General features: G+C 40.7%; 1 protein-coding gene and 1 pseudogene across 1 annotated transcript in view; one reads left to right on the top strand and one right to left on the bottom strand.

The window, feature by feature from the left end:
* Window positions 1-14,788, bottom strand: part of Mindy2 (MINDY lysine 48 deubiquitinase 2) — a 56,152-nt gene extending 41,364 nt beyond the window's left edge. The window contains exons 1-2 of the mRNA XM_052187872.1: window positions 13,814-14,788; window positions 2,262-2,319 (exon numbers count right to left, since the gene is read on the bottom strand). Of these exons, the coding sequence (XP_052043832.1) occupies window positions 2,262-2,319; window positions 13,814-14,581 (826 nt within the window). The 5' untranslated portion in view covers window positions 14,582-14,788. The remainder of the gene's footprint in view (window positions 1-2,261; window positions 2,320-13,813) is intronic.
* A 4,481-nt stretch (window positions 14,789-19,269) lies between these two features.
* Window positions 19,270-22,258, top strand: LOC127688850 (60S ribosomal protein L35-like; annotated as a pseudogene).
* The last annotated feature ends 221 nt before the right edge of the window (window positions 22,259-22,479 follow it).

Genomic DNA, 22,479 nt, shown 5'->3' with positions numbered 1-22,479 from the left:
AAAGTTAGTCTTTACATGAGCTGATTTGGGCTCTTCCTCATCTGAATCCAGTGACTCTGATCCCATCCCATCCCATCTCCCTACCCTCTTTATACTCTCCTTGGCATCATCTTGGCTGTCTGAAGTCTACTAATCTAGCCTTTCTCTGTATATATTTAAGTATTTAGAGTAATTTACCTATAACTATGAGGTCCTTAGCCAGTAAACATGAATTAATAAATATGAAATATATATGTATGCATGTATATCACACACACACACACACACACACTTTCTAAAAGCCCCACTTTCAATTTCTTCTCTTAAACTCCCCCTGTTTGATACAGGTGATTGAGAGCAATCCCAAGTTGTGCCCATTGTCCAAACATAGGACCTCACTGGGACCAAGTTTCCAAATTTATAAAAGGGGCCACTGCTAAAATACCAACAGCCTAGCCCAAAAAATGGTTATCAAACTGACTGTGTGGCAAGAGCAGAGGCCTGTAACAAAAGAAAAATTGCAGTCACTTGAACAACTGGTACAAGAATAGCTGAAGGCTCAACATATAGAAGTCTACCAGTCCATGGAATTCCCCTGTGTTTGTCACAAAAAAGAAATCAGGAAAATGGAAAAGGATAATGGATTTAAGAGGTGGCTGGATCTCTGAGTTCAAGGCCAGCTTAGTCTACAGAACAACTGGAGTAATTCAACCAATGGGTCCTTTACAGCCTGGACTTCCTTTACCTAAATAATTGACTTGAGATTGCTTTTTCACAGTACTCTTGCATGAGCAGGATAGGGAAAGGTTGCTTTCTCAGTACCTATTCTGAACAACAGTGGCCAATTAAAAGATACCATTGGAAGGTACTTCCACAGGGAATATTAAACTTTCACAGGGAAAGTCCAACATTAATATATTGTGCAATAACCATTGGAAATAATTTGTAAGCAATTTCCCCAATCTATCATTTATCATTACATAGATGACATTTTGTTAGCTGATTCCGACAAAGATGTTTCAGAGAAAATGTTTAAAGAAACACAAAGAATTCTGCTATGCTGGGGGGTTACAGATTGCTCCAGTAAAAAATACAAAGAGGAATACCACAAGGAGGGAGAAGAAGGTGGAGAGAGGAGAAAGCCCTCATGGGGTAGATGAATCATAAAAACGTAGCCACAAGGGCTAGCCAATTGGAGCTAAAAGCTGCCCAGATATAATATGGCAAATTATAACTTGGGGTTACTGATGGAGAAGTAGATTCTAATGGCTTAAAGGGTAGATAATCTGCCCTGCTCTAGTGCTGATTAAGGCTTATTACAATATAAAGGTTGTGTGTCATTTATCTGGGAACTGAATGGTCAAAGGCAGGGTAGAAATCCTAGATTGAGATTAGTTTTGTCAACTTACTCTCCCTATCTCTCCTCCCCTCCCCCTCTCTCTTTCTCACCCAGTTAGCTGGTTGTCTGGAACATTTGAGACAAACTATTAGCTATCTACTTACCTACCTACCTACCATCCATCAATCTGTCTGTCTGTCTGTCTATCTATCTAAGTATCTATCTATCTATCTATCTATCTATCTATCTATCTATCTATCTTTGAGTCTTGCTTTATTGCCTATGCTGGTCTTTACCAACTAAGTCATCTCCCTAGCACTTGACTAACAATATTTTTTAAATAAATATTTAATGACTAAAAATACTAGAAAGATATGGAGAAAGATATCTTATTTGGTAATATATAAGCTGTTTCCCAAATTGCAAAAGGCATAGTACAATGTATAACTAATTCTCTCTAGACAAGTTCAATTTCATGTAGATAGCCTATAAGCTGAATTACTACTTTTTTGTCTAAGTGTCTAAGTGTTTATATGTATGTATATACACAATGTACAGGCCTAATACCTATGAAAGCAAGAAGATAAAGTAGGATCCCCTAAAGCTGGAGTTGCAGACACACTGTGGGTGCTGGAACTGAGAAGGGGGTCCTCTGCAAGAGCAGTCAGTGCTCAAGGGGATGGGCCGTCTCTTCAGCCCTCCTCCAGAGGTTTCGAGAAAGAAGTCCAGGAAGGAATGCAACTCAACACATTGCTTCCTTCATTAAGAAAGCCAGAATGTCTTAACAGCTAAGAATAGCAATACAGTGGTAAAAATTTTAATTAGCAGATTCAGAACTATAATTTTAAAATAGAATATCTAATAGCACCAGTAAAGTAACAGCTTTAAAAACTTCATTTGATTTTGAAAAAGATCCAAACGTCACTTTGTCTTCTGCACTGACCTAAATATTCCATCAGCTGCTCCGCAGTTATGATTTCCATCATTGGGGGGAGTTTCACCTGAAAAAAACAAAGTATTATTTCTATAAAACAATGTTTTCCTGACTGAATTGTTTCCTGTAGCTAAAAACAGGCACACACACACACACACAGACAGACAGACAAACACCTACTTTATAAATACATTAACAGTCACACTTACATAACAAAATCACCCAAGCATGTGGCTCATGCCTATACTCCCAGTACTCAGTAGAATGGCCAAGAGTTTTAAGACAGTTTGAGCTATAGAGTATGACTCTTTCTCAAAAAAAAAAAAAAAAAAAGTAGATACAAGTCAACAAAATAGCCAGTGAAAGTGCTTAACAAGTGAGCTTGATGTCTTCTTGAGTTTGATCCCAGAAACTCAGGGTGAAAGGAGAGAATGGGCTCCTAATAGTTATCCTCTGACTTTCACACACACTGTGATATATACACACACTGAGACACACATGAACCCTAATTTACATCTCTCTCTTTCTCTTTCTCTCTCTCACAGATGCACACACACAAATAATTTTAAACAATGTTAAAAAGCAAATAAAATAGCAAAAAAAAAAGTATTACAAGGTCAGTACTGTCACTGTAATGTTTATAAGGTGATAGAGAATCATATAGAGATATTAAGAAGTCGATAAAAGGGAATTGTACAGAGTCTGTAAAGCCACGTTACTCCTTTTATTATCTAACATAATTGCTGTGAGAAACCCCTGTCACAGTGCCCAGAATAGTAGACAATTCAGTTAAAGGTCAGGAAGAGGCGCTAGCATGCAACAAGTCATTAATAGAATTTTTTTCTGGAAGTCAAGATGAAACAAAGCTTCATATTCATAATTTCAATCTACCTTTGGCATATTCTGAATGGTTAAAATAAAAATCATATCAAACTAACAAAACACTAAAGAATTCTGTATGATTTTATTTAAAATCTGAAATTTTTTTAAACTTTTTTTTTATTCGATATATTTTTTATTTACATTTCAAATGATTTCCCCTTGTCTAGTCCCCCACTCTGAAATTTAAAAACTGGTAAAAATAGGTTATATTATTTAGAAGTACATATGTAGGTAATAAAACTATTAAAAAAAAAGAAAGAAAAAGGAAATGTAAGCCTGAAGTCCCAGCTCGGACTACATAGAGGGTTTGTCTCAAAAAAAAAAAAAATAAAAAAAAAAAAAATAAAAGCCAGGCATAGTGGTACACACTTGTAACCCTAGTGACTGGGAGACGAGGACAGGAGAATCAGGAGGTCAAGGCCATCTTTAGCTATACACCATGAGGCCAGCTTATGCTACATAAGACACAAGACAAAGAAAATGATAAACAAAACTTAATAACAAAAATCAAGATTATAGTTACTCCTAGAGGTAGAAAGCTACAATAGAAAAAAATGCAGAAGCTTCTGGGGTGCTGCAAACTGAGGTTGCTAGGATTGGGTAGCAAGTCCTTTACCCACTCACTGACCTACCTCAGTGGCCTAAAATAAGTTTTCACATGAATTGTCAAGATGAGCTACATATACCATGATCAATAACTAAATATTTTAACTTAAATCTACAATCACACTCTGTTATATTCATAGGATAGAAGAAAAATAAATATTCAGGAGCCTGGAGAGATACCTCAGCAGTTAGGCACATTAGCATATACATAGTGGCTCACAACTATTTGTAACCCAGTTCTAGAAGATTAGACAGCTCCTTTTGGACCCTGAAGGAACCAGGCATATACATACATGCAGTCACACTAACACCCATACAATTTCTTTAAATGTCTTACAAATATTCAGGAAGGAGCTGGGAGGTAGTGGCGCATGCCTTTGATACCAGCACTTTGGAGGCAGAGGCAGGTGAATTTCTAAGTTAGAGGCCAGCCTGGTCTACAGATCAAGTTCCAGGACAGTCAAAGCTACATAGAGAAAACCTATCTCGAAAAACAAATACACAAAGAATTCTGAGTGGAAATTCCAAATAATTACCATATTAATGATAGAAGAACATAAAAGTTGTTAGTCAATATTCTCTTTATTAGGGAAACTGTTTAAATCAATTTCTCCAATAGCTCCCTAAGAGTTAAAGAAGTTATTCTAAGTTTATGCTACAAAATGTGTTAATGGCATATAAAAATGTTTTTAATTAATGATAAAATAAGTTTTCAAAATAACAATTGCAAAATTTGTCAGTGTTAGCTTCTCTAAGAGCATATACGATAGCTGATGCTTAGGGTCGAGTTGTCTTCTGTTTTTATCACTCAGAAAAAACCAAGACACACTACAGAGATTTGCTCATCACATTATTCTAAATGATTTTTATTCTCTGTAACAATGTATTCTAAAGAACAATTTTGGCTGCAGGCAGTATTCTAATTACTGTCTAGTACATTGCCTAGTGCATTGCGCTCAACAAAACATTATTAAAAAATAATCAATTAAAGTTAAAATAATTAAAATTAAAATAAATAAAATAAGTTTAAAAGATTTATTTTTATTTTAACTTTTGTGCCGTGTGTGTATATATATGTACAAAGATTCCAGAAAAGGCTACTAAGAGCCAATGGAGCTGGGTTTATAGGCAAATTGTGACCCTGCCTTGGGTGTGGAGAGTCAAGCTGAGGTCCTCTGCAAGGGCTGTATGTTTCATGAACTGCTGGGACAGCTCTGCAGCCCATTTGCTACATATCATTTTAAAATTGAAGTTCACTGGCAGATTGTGGTTTACTGGCTGTTTTTCTAAGAAAAGGTTGAGTTTTTTTACTCACATTGTTTATGTATTCTTTAGCTACATTTCAATATATTCTACATTTTTCCTTGTATTACAGTGGCATAGTTTAATTTCCCTAACAGAGACTCATGAAATAGAAGGCCTAAAATGATTACTAAATAGTTTTAAATTTTTTATTTTTTATTTAATATGTATGGGGGTTTTGCCTGCCTGTATGTCTGTGAACCATTTGTATACCTGGTGCCCATAGAAGCCAAAAGTCAGAAGAGAGCATCAGGTTTCCTGGAATTGGAGTTATAGATGGTTGTGAGCTATCATGTGAATGCTGGGTATTGAACCAGGCCCTTCTAGAAGAGCAGCCAGTGCTTTTAACCCCTAGCCTATCTCTTAGCCCTGCTAAATAGTTCTTTATAAGAAAACTTACTAGTTTTTTGCTTTAGGCTATTGTAGCTATTCTTATATTTGTCAAGTTGTTTCAATATCAATTTTTAAGTGCTGATATTTAGCTACATTTATATTCTAATGATGGAACTTTCAGTTTCACAACAATTTAAAAGTACTGTTCATAGCTATCAATGTTTTTAAAAATTACTACTACTACTACCACTATTATTATTATTATTAATTTGAGATATAGCCCTACTAAACAGCCTTAGCTAGCCTGAAGCCCTTCATGTAGACCAGACTGGTCTCAAACTCACAGAGATCCACCTGCCTCTGTTTCCTGTATGCTGAGATTGAAGGTGTATGACACCCTACCTTCCATTTTTATTATTTTTACACTTCTTCACATTTATTTATTTTTCTGCTTTTATCCTTATGGGCATACATGTGCCATGGCGTACTTGTGGAAGTCAGAAGATAGCTTGCCAGAGTCTATTCTCTCCTTCCACCATTTGGGTCCTAGGAATTGAATTCAGGTTGTCAGTCTAGGTGGCAAGCTCCTTTAACTGTTGAGCATATTGAACTGTTGAACACATAATTCTTGCCAACTCAAATGATGTTTTCTTTTAAAAGAATTATGTGTTCTCTTATTTAAGAAAGATTCACTGTGACAAATTCACCAGAAAATTTCACAAACAAACAATTTATCCTTTCTCAAGGGGCCTGAAAGATGGTTCAACAGGTAAAGGAATTTTCTACCCAACGGGAGCCCAAAGACCTGACAATCTGCATTCCATTCTCTGAATCCACATAATGGAGGGAGAAACAGGTTGTTTTCTGATCTCCATACATGGACTGTAATAAACTCTCCCAATATATAAACAAATGTAAAAAGAGGTAAAAGAAACCATTCTTTTAGTTTCTGCAATGCTGTAAATTAAGAAGCCAAAGAGACTGGGGCTATAGCTCAGTGGTAGAGCTGTATTCACCATGCACCAGACCAGAGAAGAATAGAGGGAGACACTGAAGAGCATATGAATTTGTCATATATATTCTATAATCCTAGGAGTCTACATGATTTCAGAACACAGTCTTGAACTTTCCTAGAGGAGATGGTCTACCATGCCATGTTTTAAATATATATAATGCAAATGACTACCTCTATATTGATATTAGAAGTGTCCCTGAGAGAGACCAAAATAAAACAACAAAATTTTATGTTTCAAATATTAGTGAAATCTTAAACAGGAATGCAAAATGTCCTAAAAGTGATAGGCCAAGATTTTAAGGAATGGGAGAAGTAGTAAAGGCAGAGGACTTAACAATTACTAAGAAGTAAGGAGGTATAACATAAGCCTTTGGTACTAACATAAGCCTTTAGTCCTAAAACTCAGGAGGCAGAAACAAAAAGATCATTGGGAATGTGAGACCAGACTGATGTACACAGTGAGTACCAGTATCAGCAAGAGCTATATAGTTAGACCTTGTCTCAAAAAACAAACACCACCATCACACACACAAAAAAGCTATTTGAAAAATTATCATAGGTAACTGTTAAATAATTCTTCTTCTTCTTTTCTTCTCCTTCTCCTCCCTCTCCCTTTCTCCCTTTCCCTCTTCTTCTCCCCCTCCTTCCTCCCCCTCCCTCTTCCAAGACAAGGTTTCTCTGGGTAGTCCTGGATGTCTTGGGATTAGTTCTGTAGATCAGGCTGGCCTCCAGCTCACAGAGATCCACCTGCCTCTGCCTCTAGAGTTCTGGGATTAAAGGTGTATGCTACCACCTGACTGGTAATTGTTAAATACTTAATTACAATATCAATAAGTATTCAAGATATATACAATTAAGTCCTAACAATTTTTCTTGTGTGTATGTGTCTGTCTGTGTCTGTGTGTATGCATGAACAGAGGCCAGGGGAGGGCATCAAGAGTCCCCTCCTCTGTAACTTTTCTCTTTACTCCTTTGAGAAAGGGTCTCTCCCTGAACCCAGAGCTTGTATGTGCTTTAGCTAGGCCGTTATCAGTAAGCCCCAGGGATCTTCCTGTCCCTGTCCTTCTATAGTGCAGGGATTACAGGTGTTTCCAAGACTACACCTGGATTGTTAGATGATGCTGGGATCTGAATTCAGATCCTCATGGTTGCACAGCACTTCTAATGGCCCTTCTGCCTCAGCTTCTCAAGTGTTGGGATACTCAGTTCCAACAGTTTTTTAAAGGTAGAGATACTAGAAGAGACAATAAAATTGAGTTTGTCCAGTTTGTTTATGAAATTACCTACTAACTGTTATTCAATTTGTCATGTTAATTGATGGCTGTGAAACAAGTCACAGACATAATTAATTCAAAGAACAAATGAAGGCTATGAAATGTTTGCACAAAGTAAGTAGATGACTTGTAATGTGACTTGAGATTCACAGCAAAATAAATTCCTCTTTCATTATGACAGCATGAACTTCAAAAGAAAAAAGAGAGGAAAGAATAAATAAAATATGTTCAATCAGTGAAGTAAATGTCTGTTACAATCAGATGTGTTTAACATGCCACATTATGACATGACACTGTCATCCACAAAGTGTGCTCGCATGTGCATGTGCAATCACACACACACACATACACACACACATGCACACATGTGCGCACACACAATTTCAGAATGTTTAAAGTAAGTTAATTAATCTATTTTAGGGCACAATCATACTATCCTGGGTGCATGTAGCCTGCTGTAAAACACCTGAAAATGAGTGTAAAGGTCAATGTTAGAGTGCTTACTTAGCATACTAAATTTAGTTCCCCAAAAGAGGTTGCATTTATATTAAATATTCTACAAAGTCTGATTAACTGATAGCATTTCAGTGATTATGGAAAGGCTAGGACATTACAGGTCCAGAATCTAATTATAATTTATTTTGGACTATCTTTAGTCCTTATAATAATTCACTTTTGTGTCTGACCTAACATCTTTGGAATTTATTAATGTAGCAGACTACTAGGTTCCACTACCTAAAACCTAGAAAGTCAGCAGATGGCATCTGAGACATATAACTTGGTTCCTTCAACCTTCCTCAACCCCCCCTCCACTTTTCTGTAAATCACCTTATATTTCCAGCAATGTATTTGAACTATTCTCTGTTCTAAGGCTCTAACAATTTCATGAAACTGTTACCACATCTGAACATGGGGTTTGAGGTAACCTAAACTAGGCCAGGGCCACTCACTTTTGACTCCGGAGTAGTCACTCAACACCTTTTTTTGTTTTGTTTGGTCTGGTCTTTTCAGACAGACTCTTTCAACATAGCACAAGCTAGCATCAAGTTTACCATAAAGTAAGAAATATTTTTCAATTTGTTTTTTTTATGTTATTAGATCCCTACACACAATAAAAACAAAAAATCCAATACAAGAAGTGCATCACAGTCCACACCTGTAACAGCACTCTTAGGAGATGAACAGAGAAGGACCAGGGTCAGTCTTAGGTACAGAGTGAATCTGAAGCCTGTAACAAAACCAAACCAAAGGAAAAGACAATTTAACCAATTAAAAGTGGAAAATAATGAACTGGAAGGATAGTTTAGTGCTCCAGATCACTGGTCCTTCACAGGAACCAAGTCTGATTTCCAGTACCCACATGGCAGTTTACAACTGTCTACAACTCTTGTCCCAGAGGGTCTGATGCCTTCTGGCCTTTGAAGGTATAGGCACATACATGGCACACAGACAGACAGATAGACAAAACAATCATACACATAAAATAAAAATAATTATTAAAAAGTGGAAAGTAAAGTGGCTGAAGAGGTGTCTCAGAGGTTAAGGGCACTTACCTGCGTTCCATTCCTGGTACTCACTCACAACCATATGTAAGTCCAGATTGAAGAACTCTAAGGCCATCTTCTGGCCTTAACCAGCACCAGGCATACATGTGGTACACATGCATACATGCATGAAAAACTGCACCTTCTCCAAACACAAACATGGAAGTATCTTATTTTTTAAAAAGTGGATAATATCAAAGTTGCCTTTAAGCCAGCTATGCTATGCACCTGTTAATTCCAGCACTCAAGAGGCTGAATCCAGAGAATTGAGAGTTCAAAAAGCAATACCCCATTTCAAAACAAACAAAACAAAAGTAGAAACAAAAAGTTACTATATCCAAAGGCCTAGTTTGTTGGTAACACATATATTTAAAAGTCAAATATCCTTTACTTGGACTGGCACAGGCATGCTAGGAAAGGGAAAGGACGACTTTTTCACTGACAATACTATCAGAGCAGAGGAGACAGACATACTCATCACTGACATCAGGCATCCCACGGGCAGGGCCATACTGCTCTCATCTTCAAGTCCACAGACACATATCACTTCTAATTTTTGGGAGGAACTGGGAAAGGAAGGCCCGGAACCACCCCTCAAACCTTTAATGTAAATGAGGTCCCACCACTGTGTGAAGTTTTAAATTTCTTTTTACAAGATCTATATTTAAAACAGAGTAGGCAGAGGCTCAGATAAAATCTTTGGCTCACCATCTGTTTTTCCTTTTTTATAAGCAATAAACACACTTGGAAAACCTCAAAAGAGTTTTGTGCTTACTTTAGGAAAAGAAAGCATGAAAGAAATTAGTGTGACTGTAGTTCTTCTACAGGTTTGGAGTAGGGTGGGGCAGAGTAAGTCAGAGAGGAACATGAAAAACACATGGGGCTTCCAAGAGATGTCATAAAAAAAAGAGGGCGAGCCCCAGCAAACAGTCCCTGATGGAAAGATGCTCACAGACATGGGACTTCACTTCAAGGTGACAAAGCAGGAAATGTCCATTTCAACCTGAAGTTTCTTGCTGTTGATTTTTTCCTCCTTTTGTCATGTTGCTCAGTTTTTTTTCTTGCTCATTTATAAACACTCTTTGTAAACTAGGAAACTAACCCTCAAGTCTGGAGAGACAACTCAGCAGTTAAGAGCACTGGCCACTCTTCCTGAGGACCCAGATGCAATACTAAGCACACACTTGGTGCTTCACATCTGCCCATAACTCTAGTTCCAGAACCTCTGGGATCTCTTTCTGGCTTCCTAGACATGCATGTAGTGCACAGATAGATATGCAGGCAAAGCAATCTTGTACAGTGAAGAAGAAGGAGGAGGAGGAAAAGGAGGAAGAAGAAGAGGAAGAGGAGGAGGAAGCCCTTAAACTCAGGTGAGGATGATCAAAGCACACTACAAACATGTTTGAAAATGCTAAAATGAGGGCTCAAGATGTAGCTCAGTTGACAGACAGGTGCCTGCCTAGCATACATTAAGCCCTGCTTAGCCCTAGATTCATACAAACTGGGGATTGTGGTACATACTTATAATTCCAGTACTTGGGAGGTTGAGGCAGGAAACTCAGAAGTTCAAAAAACCATTCTCAGGCTACACAGTTAAGTTGGAGCCCAGCCTGTGATATATGAAACTTCCTCAAAAACAAAACAAAAATATTATAATCAAAACCATTTTTCTATATAATTTATATCATGTGAAAAGATGAATATGATCAAAATATATTATTTTTCATGTATGCAAATGTCATAATGAGACCCATTATTTTGTGCAATATATGCTAATATATACAAAACGTAACTTGAAAAAATAAACTCAGGGCTGGGCTAATGGCTCGGTGGAAGCAGTGCACCTGAGCTTAGATCCCCAGCACCCATGTCAAAACTGGGCTGCAGTGTCATGCTTCTGTATCCTCAGCACTGAGGGCTGGAGGAGTAGAACAGGAAAATCCAGGGCTCACCAGCCAGCCAGCCGAACTGAGAGAGCAAGTTCAACTGAGAGACCCTGTCTCCAAAAATCCTCAGACAAGAAACATTGAGAGTGATATAGGAAAAAAAACCTGACCTCTGGTCTCCATACCTACATACATAGATAAGGGCTTGTGCACAACACACATGCATGAATAAGTGAGAGAGAGACTGCATGCATGCACATGCACACACACACACACACACTCACACTCACACATGCACACACAGAAACTAGTTTGTAGGCATTATAACCTGACAAATCTTTCTGTGTGTTGTGTATAGCAGATGCCCTTTTGTTCTCCTTTTTAACCTTAATCATCACCCATCCATCAAAGAATCTGGAATCCTCTGCTGACTTCCAAAAGGCAAATAACATTTTTGTATTATTAGAAAACAGTTTTGACCTCTAGAAAAGCTGGCTCACCTTGAGAATACTACCTGACATTGCTTATCTCTTTCATCACCCTATCAATCATTAATGATGACTGGTTTTTGTTGGCATAAATAGCTACAGGCAGAAAAGCGACTGAGAACCACAGATTTTTCAAGAGAATATTCAGATTCCTTTGCGTGGATACTTATTCACAGACTAATCAATCCCAAATCATCAAGTTTACTTCTTGCTACGACACTTTCTTTCTCCCTCTCCACTGCATTTCAAGCTATCTCTCATCTTTCTTCAAATGTACCCTTTTGTTCAGAGGCCTCACCTCAGTCCATCTTCAGCCCTGATTGCCTTTCTCATCTCTGAAACCTTCCCCTGAGATCCCATTCCCAATTACACCCACCCCCACCACACACTTTTTTTTTGTTTTTTACTTACTTAGAATATTAGTGCTGTTCATGTTGCTCTGCAATTACTCTTTATGCATGTCTCTTTACCATACACTGAGCTATTGGAGGGCTGATGCACTCTATACTGTCTTTGCATGTATAATGTCTTCCACAAAGGCAGAACCCAAACATGTGGTCACACATTTGAATCTGTCCTTCAGAGTCAATTCAAGGCTCATATATCCTCAAAGTAATCCAGGCCATGGTAACTGCTCCTCCCACTGTGAATGTGGGTGGTATTATTCCATGGGCTGCCGGCTTGGACTAAATAAAAAGGAGGAATTAAACTGTGCAGTCATATCTCTCTGCTTCCTGACTGAATGCAGTGTGACCAGCTGCCGTAGCTTCCCTGACTAATGGACTGTACCCTCAAACTGTGAGCAAAAATAAATCCTACCTTAAGTTGCTTTTGTCAGGTATTTTGTTACAGCAGTGAGAAAAGTAATTATGCCAGAAAACTGGTACCCAGGAATGGAGCCTTTGCAGCAATAAACCTGACAATGTAACTCTTAGACATTTTGAACTGGTTTGTGGAAAGAATGTGGAAAAGTTTGGAACTCTAGGTTAGAAAAGCCCTAGAATGCTATAAACAGAGGTTAATTAAAATAATCTTCCAATTCATTAGCATGCATGCATACTTATTAACAGACTAATCCAGATGATTGGAACCCAGATGATTCCACGAGGAGTTTCAGATACCCAGCATAGAGCTGTAAGATTTGGTGTTGGAATCTCTCCCTCACTATCCATCTTAGTTCTTCATAACTGGTTAGCATAATTCAAGCTCTTCTTCTAGGGAATGCTTTAACTATAAGTGCAATTATCAATTTGAAAACAGGTGCTGAGATGCATCCTCTCAAAATCCAGATACTGCCAGCTTAAATATGATACTATATTCTGAGGCCTCAATACACCTGCTCTTCCCTTTCTGTTCTCCAAGATCTTAGATTTATCATTCCCTATTTTAGTTAATAGTTTTAGCTTCCTTAACAAACATTCTAATGTATAGGTACTAGTAAAAATGCCAAACCTTTGAAGTAGATTCAAAGGAACAAAGAAAGTAAAAAAAATCATACACAAGATGAAAATAATGTCTTTGAAAACAAGTAATTTATGGTAAGTAGGCTCAGACCAATGCTTTTCCTTAAATGGAATTTGTCTAAAAAGGTTGAATCTTTCCCACAACTGTTCTTTCATGCATCCACACCCAAGTGGGACAGACAGCATTCTCCAGAAAACATGTAGATATAATCATTGGAACTTATTCCATAACATGAGATTGATAGTAACTGCAGGTTACTATTTCCAATTTTCACTGTTTTGCATATGTACTGTCAGTAAGGAGTAATATAGGCAAATATAGCTAAAAATAATCAGAAGATGTAGGTGCAGGGTGCTTTAGATTCTACTTGTTTATAGGTAAACCATCAGTTACAATCTTTAACCGAATGTTGAATTTTTAATACAAAAAAAATACCTGAAGTTAGGGACAATTCTTACTGACACATATCCACATGAATAATCTTTCAATAAAGAAATCCTGGAATTAATTTCATATAAAAAGGGACTGTTAGATATAATAGTGCATGCCTGTAAACCTAGCACTCCGGAGGCTGTAGCATTAAGATCATAAGTTCGAGGACAGCCTAAGCCACAAAGACAAACCTTGTCTCAAAAAAAAAAAAAAAAAAAAAGGAGGAGTCTGATGAATGGAAGGAAGTCATCAGCTGACAAACAGCAGTTTCCTCACCCCATTTTGCCCCTCCCCACCCCAACAAGCTGTAGGAAGTAGAAAGCTGCAGAGTGTACCTTCCAGGCGAGAAGCAAAACATTGAGGATGGCTAGCAAAGGGCAGGGTCCATTCTCATTCTGGGTGATGATGGGCGTGTTCTCTTCTTTCCACTGGATCCATTTGATGTGATACACTGACTGTCCGGGAAAGCGTTCTTTGGAGGCCGCCAGCACCTGAGCCGGGTCCTCCTCCTCCTCTTTGCATAGAGGTGCAGCCCTGGGCGGCCCCGCCGCGCCCTCCTCCACGTCCTCGGGGACCCTGGTCTCTGCTCCCTCCTCACTATTAAACTCAGAGCTACTGGGGAAAGAATGCAGGTTGGAGAAAGACTCCAGGGAGTCCAAGCTGGGCGAGTCCCCAGGGGGGCTCGGCTCGCTGCAGCTGCTGCTCAGGGCGCCGGTGCTGCTGGGCTCCTCCGCCACCTGCTCCACCCTGCAGGTGCCCGTGTCGCCCACTGGCCCCGACCCTCGGCCAGCCGCGGCCTCGGCCAGCTCTGGGGAGGCGGTCACCTTGTACTGCCCTCTTGAAGGAGCCTCCGAGGCGGCAGGGCTCGACGACGCGCTGTCCTTCAAGTCCGAGCCCGCGCCGCATCCCTGCTGCGAGGGGGACGTCGGGTCCCCGAGGCTGCTCCGCGCTGCCGCCGCCCCCTGCCCGCCGCTGTCCACCGCGCGTCCAGCGGGACCATCCTCAGCCTCGCGCCCGCCGAGCCGTCGCCCTTCCGGCGGCGACAGTCGCCCGGCCGCCACGCCGAGTTGCAGAGGCTGTGGGCTGTCAGGGCTGTTCTCCATCCCCGGCCGCCCCAGGTCCTATAGACACCGCGGCCGGCTCTCCTCAGCTAGCGCCTCCGACGCCATGACAGCGGCTCTGAAGCAGCTCCAGCGCCCTAGCGCGGTCTCGGCCAGGCACGTCACCGTACAGGGCGGCGGGAGCGCGCGCGCGTGCTCGGAGCGTGCCTCCGCGTGACTGTGCTCGGTGAGACTCCGGGACCCACACTGGGAGCGCGTCTCCCCTGAGGCCACGCCCCTCCCGCGCGTTCCGGCATAGGAAGGCAGAGCGAGACCAGGGGCGTGGCTGAGGGCGTGGTCAGAGGCACGCCGAGAACCACTTCGCCACTAGGAAAATAATCTTCTGTGTGTGGCCGGAAGTTGAACTCTCGGGCATCCCCTGCTGCGCGCGGTTACTTTAAAGGCAGTGGCTTGAGGCTTGTGGCAAGTGTGGTCTAGTTTTGGGTTTGTGCCTGGTGGACCCCGAAAGTGGCAGTAGCATTGGAAGACAGCCATTCCCTGAAGGTCTCGGGAGAGCTGGGGTTTTTTTTTTTTTAGCCTTTAATGTTGAGAATTGGAAGCATTTCTTAGGAAATGCAAATTTTAAAGGCAAGATCTGTTGGAGGCTTTTGGAAGACTGCGCAGCACAGGGACAGCTCTCCCTGGGTTTTGGCTGAGAATCGCTGTGCTCCCAACCAGCTACTGGTTTGCCCTGCCGGAGGTTCAGTGAGGTTGTGGATATTGGCCTACGCCCCAGGCGAGAGGGTAAATTTGGGCCAATAATAATAAATTAGTTTGCGTTTGAAGCAAGCCAAGTTTTTGCGGTTCGGTTCACTTGGCTGCTCTTTGCACGGAGTGGGAAGCTTCTGCTTCCCGAAAAAGTGACTTTTTAAATTAGAATTGACTTATCAGGCCTTGACCTCTGCAAAGAGGATGGACAACAGAGTGCCGGCAACTTTGGGGGGGGGGGGGCAAGAGTGGCTATAGATCATCTAACCTGCTTTGGAAAAGTGGTTTTTTTCTAGACCCTTCCCTCTTCAAAGTTGTCTAAAGGCTCTGAGGATATAAAAATGAACAAGACAAGTCTTTCAGATCAGGCATACAAATATATGGTACATCACGGATTGTTATTCTTCTGTCCCGCTACTGGTTAGAAAAGTAGACAAAATGAATGCATTGTTTTGCTCATTCACATACTAGCGCCAAGTATGTTACTGAATACTGTGTTTCACACTAAAAATCACTATTCCTTCTCAGAAATTATGATCTCCTTCTCTGCCCTCTCTTCCACTTCTCCCTCTCTCTTCCCACCTCCAACTCTCTTCTCCTTCCCTTCCTTTCTTTTCTTCCCTCCCTTCGTCCTTTTTTCAGTGCCGGGGCTCAATACATGTATGACAAACACTCTACAGAGCCCTCTACCATTTTGCTTATCTTATTTTACTTTTTGTTTTTTGAGATGGAGTCTCAATATGTAGCCCTGGCTGGCTCTGCCTCTCTTTCCAATTTGAGACAGTCTCACCCTGTGTCTTAGATTAACTGACCTGGAAGTCACAGCAATCCTGTACTTTTTCTCCCACTCCAATTTTGAGATTATAGATGTGAACACTGTATTTTTAAGACTGGAAGTTCTCTTCCTTTCTTCCTTCCTTCCTTCCTTCCTTCCTTCCTTCCTTCCTTCCTTCCTTTCTTCTTTCCTTCCTTTCTTCCTTTCTTTCTTTCTCTTAATTGAGGCTGGGTCTTACTATGTAGTGTAACTAGCATGAAAGTTGTTATGTATACCAGGCTGGGCTCAAACTTACAGAAAATTGCTTTCCTCTGCTTTCCAAGTGCTAGAATTAAAGACATGTGCCACCATGCCAAGCAAAATTGGCAACTAACTCCTGAAAACTGGAAAAGTTAGAAAAGATAATGGAAAGTTTTTTTCCAAGGGTTGAATTTTGGAGTTCGTGTTGATCCATAAGCAATAATTCCTGCCATCACATTTGAGCTTTTTAACATCTAAAAAATGTTAGAGACATTAAACAATTAAGACTATGCTTCTGGATTTGGTCACTTTATAGCCTTGAAAGCCATGAAGTACTGCGACTATCCCTGATATCAGAGAATTAAGACTTTGTGTGGTGCCTTAGATCTAAAAGGAAACCTGCAAAGGTGTGTTATGTGATTAAACTGAGTGAATGACTAAATGATTTGTAAGCCAGCATAGCATACAGTAGAGCCAAAAACAATGGGACATACTTGTCAAAGAATGGCTTTTCACCAGTTTTTGAAAATCCTATGTGGATACTTGCAGGGTAGCAGTGGCACACGCTTTTAACCCCAGCACTTGGGAGGCAGAGGCAGGTGGATCTCTGAGTTCAAGGTTAACCTGGTCTACCGAGTAAGTTCTAGGACAACCGGGGCTACACAGAGAAACCATGTCTTGAAAAACAAGCAAGCAAGGAAGAAAGAGAGGGAAAGATTCATTTATTTTTATTTTATGTGTAGGAGTGTTTTGCTTATATGTATGTACAATCACTGAATATGTGCCTGGTGACTGCAGAGGTCAGAAAAAGGGTTTGGATCCCCAGAATGGAGTTACAAGCAGTTGTGAGCCATCATGTGGGTGCTGGGAACTGAATATGAGTCCCCTGCATGAGCAGTCAGTGCTCTTAACTGCTGAGCCATTTCTCCAGCCCCACCTTTGTATTCGCATGTAGTTATTGGTAGTGTTAGGGAGCGATGGATAGGGCAAAGCAAGTCTAGAACAAATCTTAGTTTGGGAAATGAGATACTGATATAGGCTGGGAAATGGCTCAGTAGATAGCGCTTGCTTTGCAGGCAGGAGGGTATTCACAGGTACTCAAGTCCTTGAAGGTACAGGCAGGCAGAACTCTGTGAGTTTGAGTCCAGCCTAGCCTACATAGCAAGTTCTAGGTCAGCCAGGACTACACAGTAAGTCCCTGTCTCAAACAAACAAAGCCCAGAAATAAAACAAAATAGAACAACAAAAACCCAAATAACTTGGGGAGTGATCCAAGAAGGAATGATTGACATCTGGTTCCTACAGGACTGTCACAGGTGAGCATACCAATATGCATATGCATAGATACATACACAACCACATGCCAAAACATACTGACATAAAATGATTGTTGAGATTGTGTAACAATATTCAAGAACTAGTAATAAACAATAAATATGATAAAAATTTAGAGAAAAGAAACCCTTGTGAGATAATCAAAACTATAGACTTATTGCCTTAGACTTAAGAAATAAAAATTATAGATCTCTTAACTATCATAATAATAATAATAACAGTTTTAATAATTCATTTTATTATTTTTTTATAGAATATCATCTTCATTTACATTGCCAATTGTAAAACCTTTCCCGATTTCACCCTCCCCAAACATTATTATTATTATTATTTTGCTAGTATTTTGTGTTGTCTTTGTACAAGGTCTTTCTATTTAGTCCTAAACTAGCCTGAAGCTCAGGCTAGCCTCAAGCTTGGTGCAATCATCTTGTTTCCATCTTGCAAGTGTTGAGATACAGGTGTGAACCACCATATCTGGTTAAAATTATAATTTTATTTATTTTGTGTTGCCTGGAATTGAACCCAGAGTCTCCTGCTTACTAAACATGGGCTATACAACTAGCTACATCCCAGCCTTGATTATTTCGTTCTGTTTTGTTTTAGGATAGTCTAGGCTAGCCTCATACTCTTGGACTTCCTATCTCAGTCTCCCAAGTACTGAGATTATAGGCATGAGCCTTCACTTTTGGCTCTATTGAGACTTAAGCTTATGACTGAGAGGCAGTGGGTGGTCCAACAGTGCAGGCAGAGAGGCTGAGAACCTGGTGAGTCCTCAGTCAGTGATGCTGGACTCCTCAGCAGCGTGGGTCCCTGCTCTGCAGTTCACATTGGGAGCTCAAGGAAGCTGGAACCTGATGTGAGCAAGGAATAGCAGCAGCAGGAGCGAAATGGGCGGCAAGAAGGGCAGGCGGCAGCCCCGCCTCCTCTTCCTTAGACTGCCTTATATAATCTAGGCTAGCCACTCTGCAGACTAGGGTCTTCGACGTTAATCCTTTCAGGAAATGCTCCTCCCAAGGTTCCATGTCCCTTAGTTTACTGCAGACCCAATCAAGTTGACAATGCAGATCAACCATCACCGATGTCATAGTAGCTGTATCAAAAGGAGCCCGGAGCAGAGCAGCGTGCAAAGTGGCCAGAGCAGCATGTACCTTAGGTCCACCTCATTTAGTTTTCAGTTTAACACATGAGGTAAAATCCCGGCTTTTCTTGTAACTCAGTGGCTCTGGCTTTGGCGCTCAGCGGCTTGTAGACACTCCAGCTTCCTGCAAAGTACATCCCTAACTCAATTATTTCCTTGCTCCCCATGAGGAGCCCAGCACCTGTTCAGAAACCAATCCAATGCCGTGATGATCGAGCAGGTGCTGCCTCTGCTTCATGCTGCTTTAGCAGATGCTCCTCTGTCCCGTGATATGAAAGGACAGCGAGAAGTGACCTTTTTCCTTTTAGTGTAGCGCTCATATGCGGCAGCATTAGCAAGATGGTCCTCTCCTTTGCACTCATACAATTCTTTAAAAAACTGGAACCAAGGTGTGTACCAGGGAACTGAAGATTGTACCAGGAATGAATCCACCTCTCTGAATACTTACTACCCTAGTCTTAGGCCACACTATTATTAGATCATTTTAATTGTGCCTGCTTCCTTCTTTCCACAGGACTTCTGTCTCAAGACGGAAAAAATTCTGCTAAGGATTATAGAAGCCTAATGGTAAAGTGTGTACAGCATGCATGAAGCTCAGGGTTCAATTCCAGGACAGAAACAAACAACAAGTCTCTGTCTTGCCAACCTACTTTACCAGTTAACTGTTGGCTCTGGTGCAGTTGTTCTCAAAATATGGGTTTGGGGATTGGCAGTGCCAGTCTTGCCTGGAAAGTTACTACAAGTGAAAATTCTTAGGAATGAGAGTAAAAGTGTTGATCAGGGGTAGGGTAATTGACCAGCATAGGCAAGGCTCCAGTGTGTGTGTGTGTGTGTGTGTGTGTGACGGGAGAGGTAGGTTGTTCTCTGGTCTTATTTAGTAATGTAGTGTTTAACAAGTCCTCCAGGTGATTCAAATATACTGTGAAATTTGAGCATTGGGTCTGAGGATGTAGCTCAGTCAGTAGAGTGGTTTTCTAGTGCACACAAAGGCCTGAGTTCTATCCCCAGCAAAGTATAAACTGGGTGTGGTAGTTTGTAATCTTATTACTTATCTGGAATCAGCAGGACTAGGAGCTGAAGGTCAGTTTCATAATTTGTTGACCTGCGTAGGTTGTGTGAGATCTTGTCTCAAACTAAAACAACCCAAAATGGTGATTATCACTACCTAGGAATAAGGCCAGCCAGGGGTCTATAAGACCCCATCTTAAAAAACAAAACAAAAACAAATATTGGATGTGGTAGTGTGTGCCTGTCAGCCTAGCACTTGGAGAGTGTTCATGTGATTCTGTCTCTATCTCAAAAACAAAACAAATATACCTAGCCAAAACCAAAAACCAAATTAAAAACAGATATGGACCAATTTAGTATTTAAGTTTTTAGCAATCCCTTATTATGTTTGCTTAGAAGAGTAGTTGTTGAACTTTTGTGTTATTAATTCTCAAGAATCAAATGAATCAAAATCCTGTTCAGATGTGTTTCTGGATTCTACCCCTGGAATTCTGACCCTACAGAATTAGAAACAAGTCCAGGAACTTGCAGCTCTGACAAGCGTGTTGAGTGATTCTCCTGTAGGAAGTACCCTGGCCTGTGCTTAGAGAAACCCTGGTCCACAGCAACATCAGATAGACATGTGCTAATGTTGAGTAGTGCAGTAGGTTGTGCTAAGATGCATATAGCTGGAGAGTTGGCTCAGTGGTTAAGATCATGCACTGCTCTCTCAGAAGACCTAGGTTCAGTTAACAGCACCCATGTGACAGCATAAAACCATCTGTAATTCCAGTTCAAGGGGATACTCAGGCCCCAGGCATGCATACGGAGCACATAGATACATGCAGGCCCAACACTCCTATGCATAACATTGACAAAAATCCCTAACAAAGAAAATCATCTTTTAAAAAAGATGCATATAGTAACAATAATAATAATTATTATGATGTACCTGGTTCATAATTACAGTGAGATATCTCCATAATTACTCTATATTAAAAACAAAGTTATTTGGGGACACAGAAGAGAATGTTAAGCGTGGGAGCCGCCTAATGTAGCAGAATGGATGATGAATGAGTCTCCCAGGGCTGGGATTAGAACCTGCTCCAGTCATTCACTCCATGTCAAGTTTGGGTAGGTCAATTTATTTAATTTGAATTGTTACTCTTTGCAAAAGGAAACAAAAAAGAAAGATAGAGATAGAAGAAGAAGAGAGGAAGGAAGAAAATGAAAATCAAAAGAGAAAGAAAAGATGGTGCATGCCCTGAGGATATAAGTCAGTTGGTAGAGTGTCTGTCTAGCCTTCAGGAAGCCTTGGGTTGAACCCGAGTGTGGTGGTGCACGCCTATAATCCCAGGACTTGGAAAGTAGAGACTGGAGAATCAGAGATTTAATGTCATTCTCAGTTACCAAAGAGTTGGAGGCCAGCCTAGACTAGACATAAGATCCTGTCCCCAACCCCCCTAAAGTCAAGGACAGCATTAGCCTAAGTGATTGATTTTATTATATTTTTTGTTAGATTTATTTTTATTTATCTGTGTATCTGTGTCTATGAGGGAATTTCACACGTGCATGCCTGCTGAGGCCAGGAGAGGGCATCAGATCCCCTGAAACGAATTACAGGTGGCTGTGCGGTACAAGGGTGCTGGGATCCTAATTTAGGTCCTCTGAAGTGCAGCAAGTGTGCTTAAGCACTAAGCCATGCCTCCACTCAAGCCCGTGCTATATTGTTTTGTAAATTAAATGGCACCCCAAGGCAAACAATTTATATATTAACAGCTTTTCAATTGTGACTGGTGGTGTGGTGGTAATGATATTCAAACCTAGGACCTTGCACATGTTAGGCAAGAGTTTTCCTACTGAGCTATACCCCTGGATTAAATGAATTATTATTGTTGTTGTAGTTATTATTATTATTATTATTATTATTATTATTATTATTATTATTATTATATAGCTATCACCCTAGAAGCAATCTAGTTAGAAAGATACAATGTAAGTATATAAAACAAAATGAAAACATGCCACTTGTAGGCAGTGTAAAAAGGGCTGTGGTTCTCTTTCTCTTAAACCAGGTGGCCTCAGCGTGAACAACGCAGCAATGGCCAAGATTAAGGCTCAGGACCTACACGGCAAGAAGGAGGAACTGTTGAAACAACTGGATGATCTGAAGGTGGAACTGTCCCAGCTTATCGCTGCCAAAGTGACAGGTTGCACTGTGTCCATGTGCTCCAAGATCTGAATCCTACGCAAATCCATCACCCGAGTCCTCACTGTCATTAACAAGACTCAAAAAGAAAACCTCAGGAAATGCTACAAGGGCAAGAAGTATAAGCCCCTGGACCTGCGACCCAGACTAGAGCCGTGTGCCGCCGGCTCACCAAGCAAGAAGAGACGCTGAAGACCAAGAAGCAGTAGCAGAAGGAGTGTCTGTACCCACTTCACAAGTATTCAGTCAAGGCCTGAGGTGACAATGACAGTAAAGTGCGAAGCTGACTGTGGGGTGGGGGGTGAGGGCGTGGGGGGAGGGCTGTGAAGTGAGAGGAATTAAGTCACAAATAACAAGTAAATATCCAAACCAAAGCCAGGTATGATAGAATATACCTATAATCCCAGTACTTGGGAGATGGAGGCACAAGAATCAGGAGTTCGAGATCATCCATAGCTATATAACAAATTGTAGGCCTGCTTCGGATATGTGAGACTCTGACTGGAACC

The sequence above is a fragment of the Apodemus sylvaticus genome, chromosome 7 (assembly GCF_947179515.1).
Source record: "Apodemus sylvaticus chromosome 7, mApoSyl1.1, whole genome shotgun sequence".
NCBI lineage: Eukaryota > Metazoa > Chordata > Mammalia > Rodentia > Muridae > Apodemus > Apodemus sylvaticus.
Note: the sequence above shows the minus strand (reverse complement) of the source record. Positions and strands in the feature narration are given on the sequence as shown.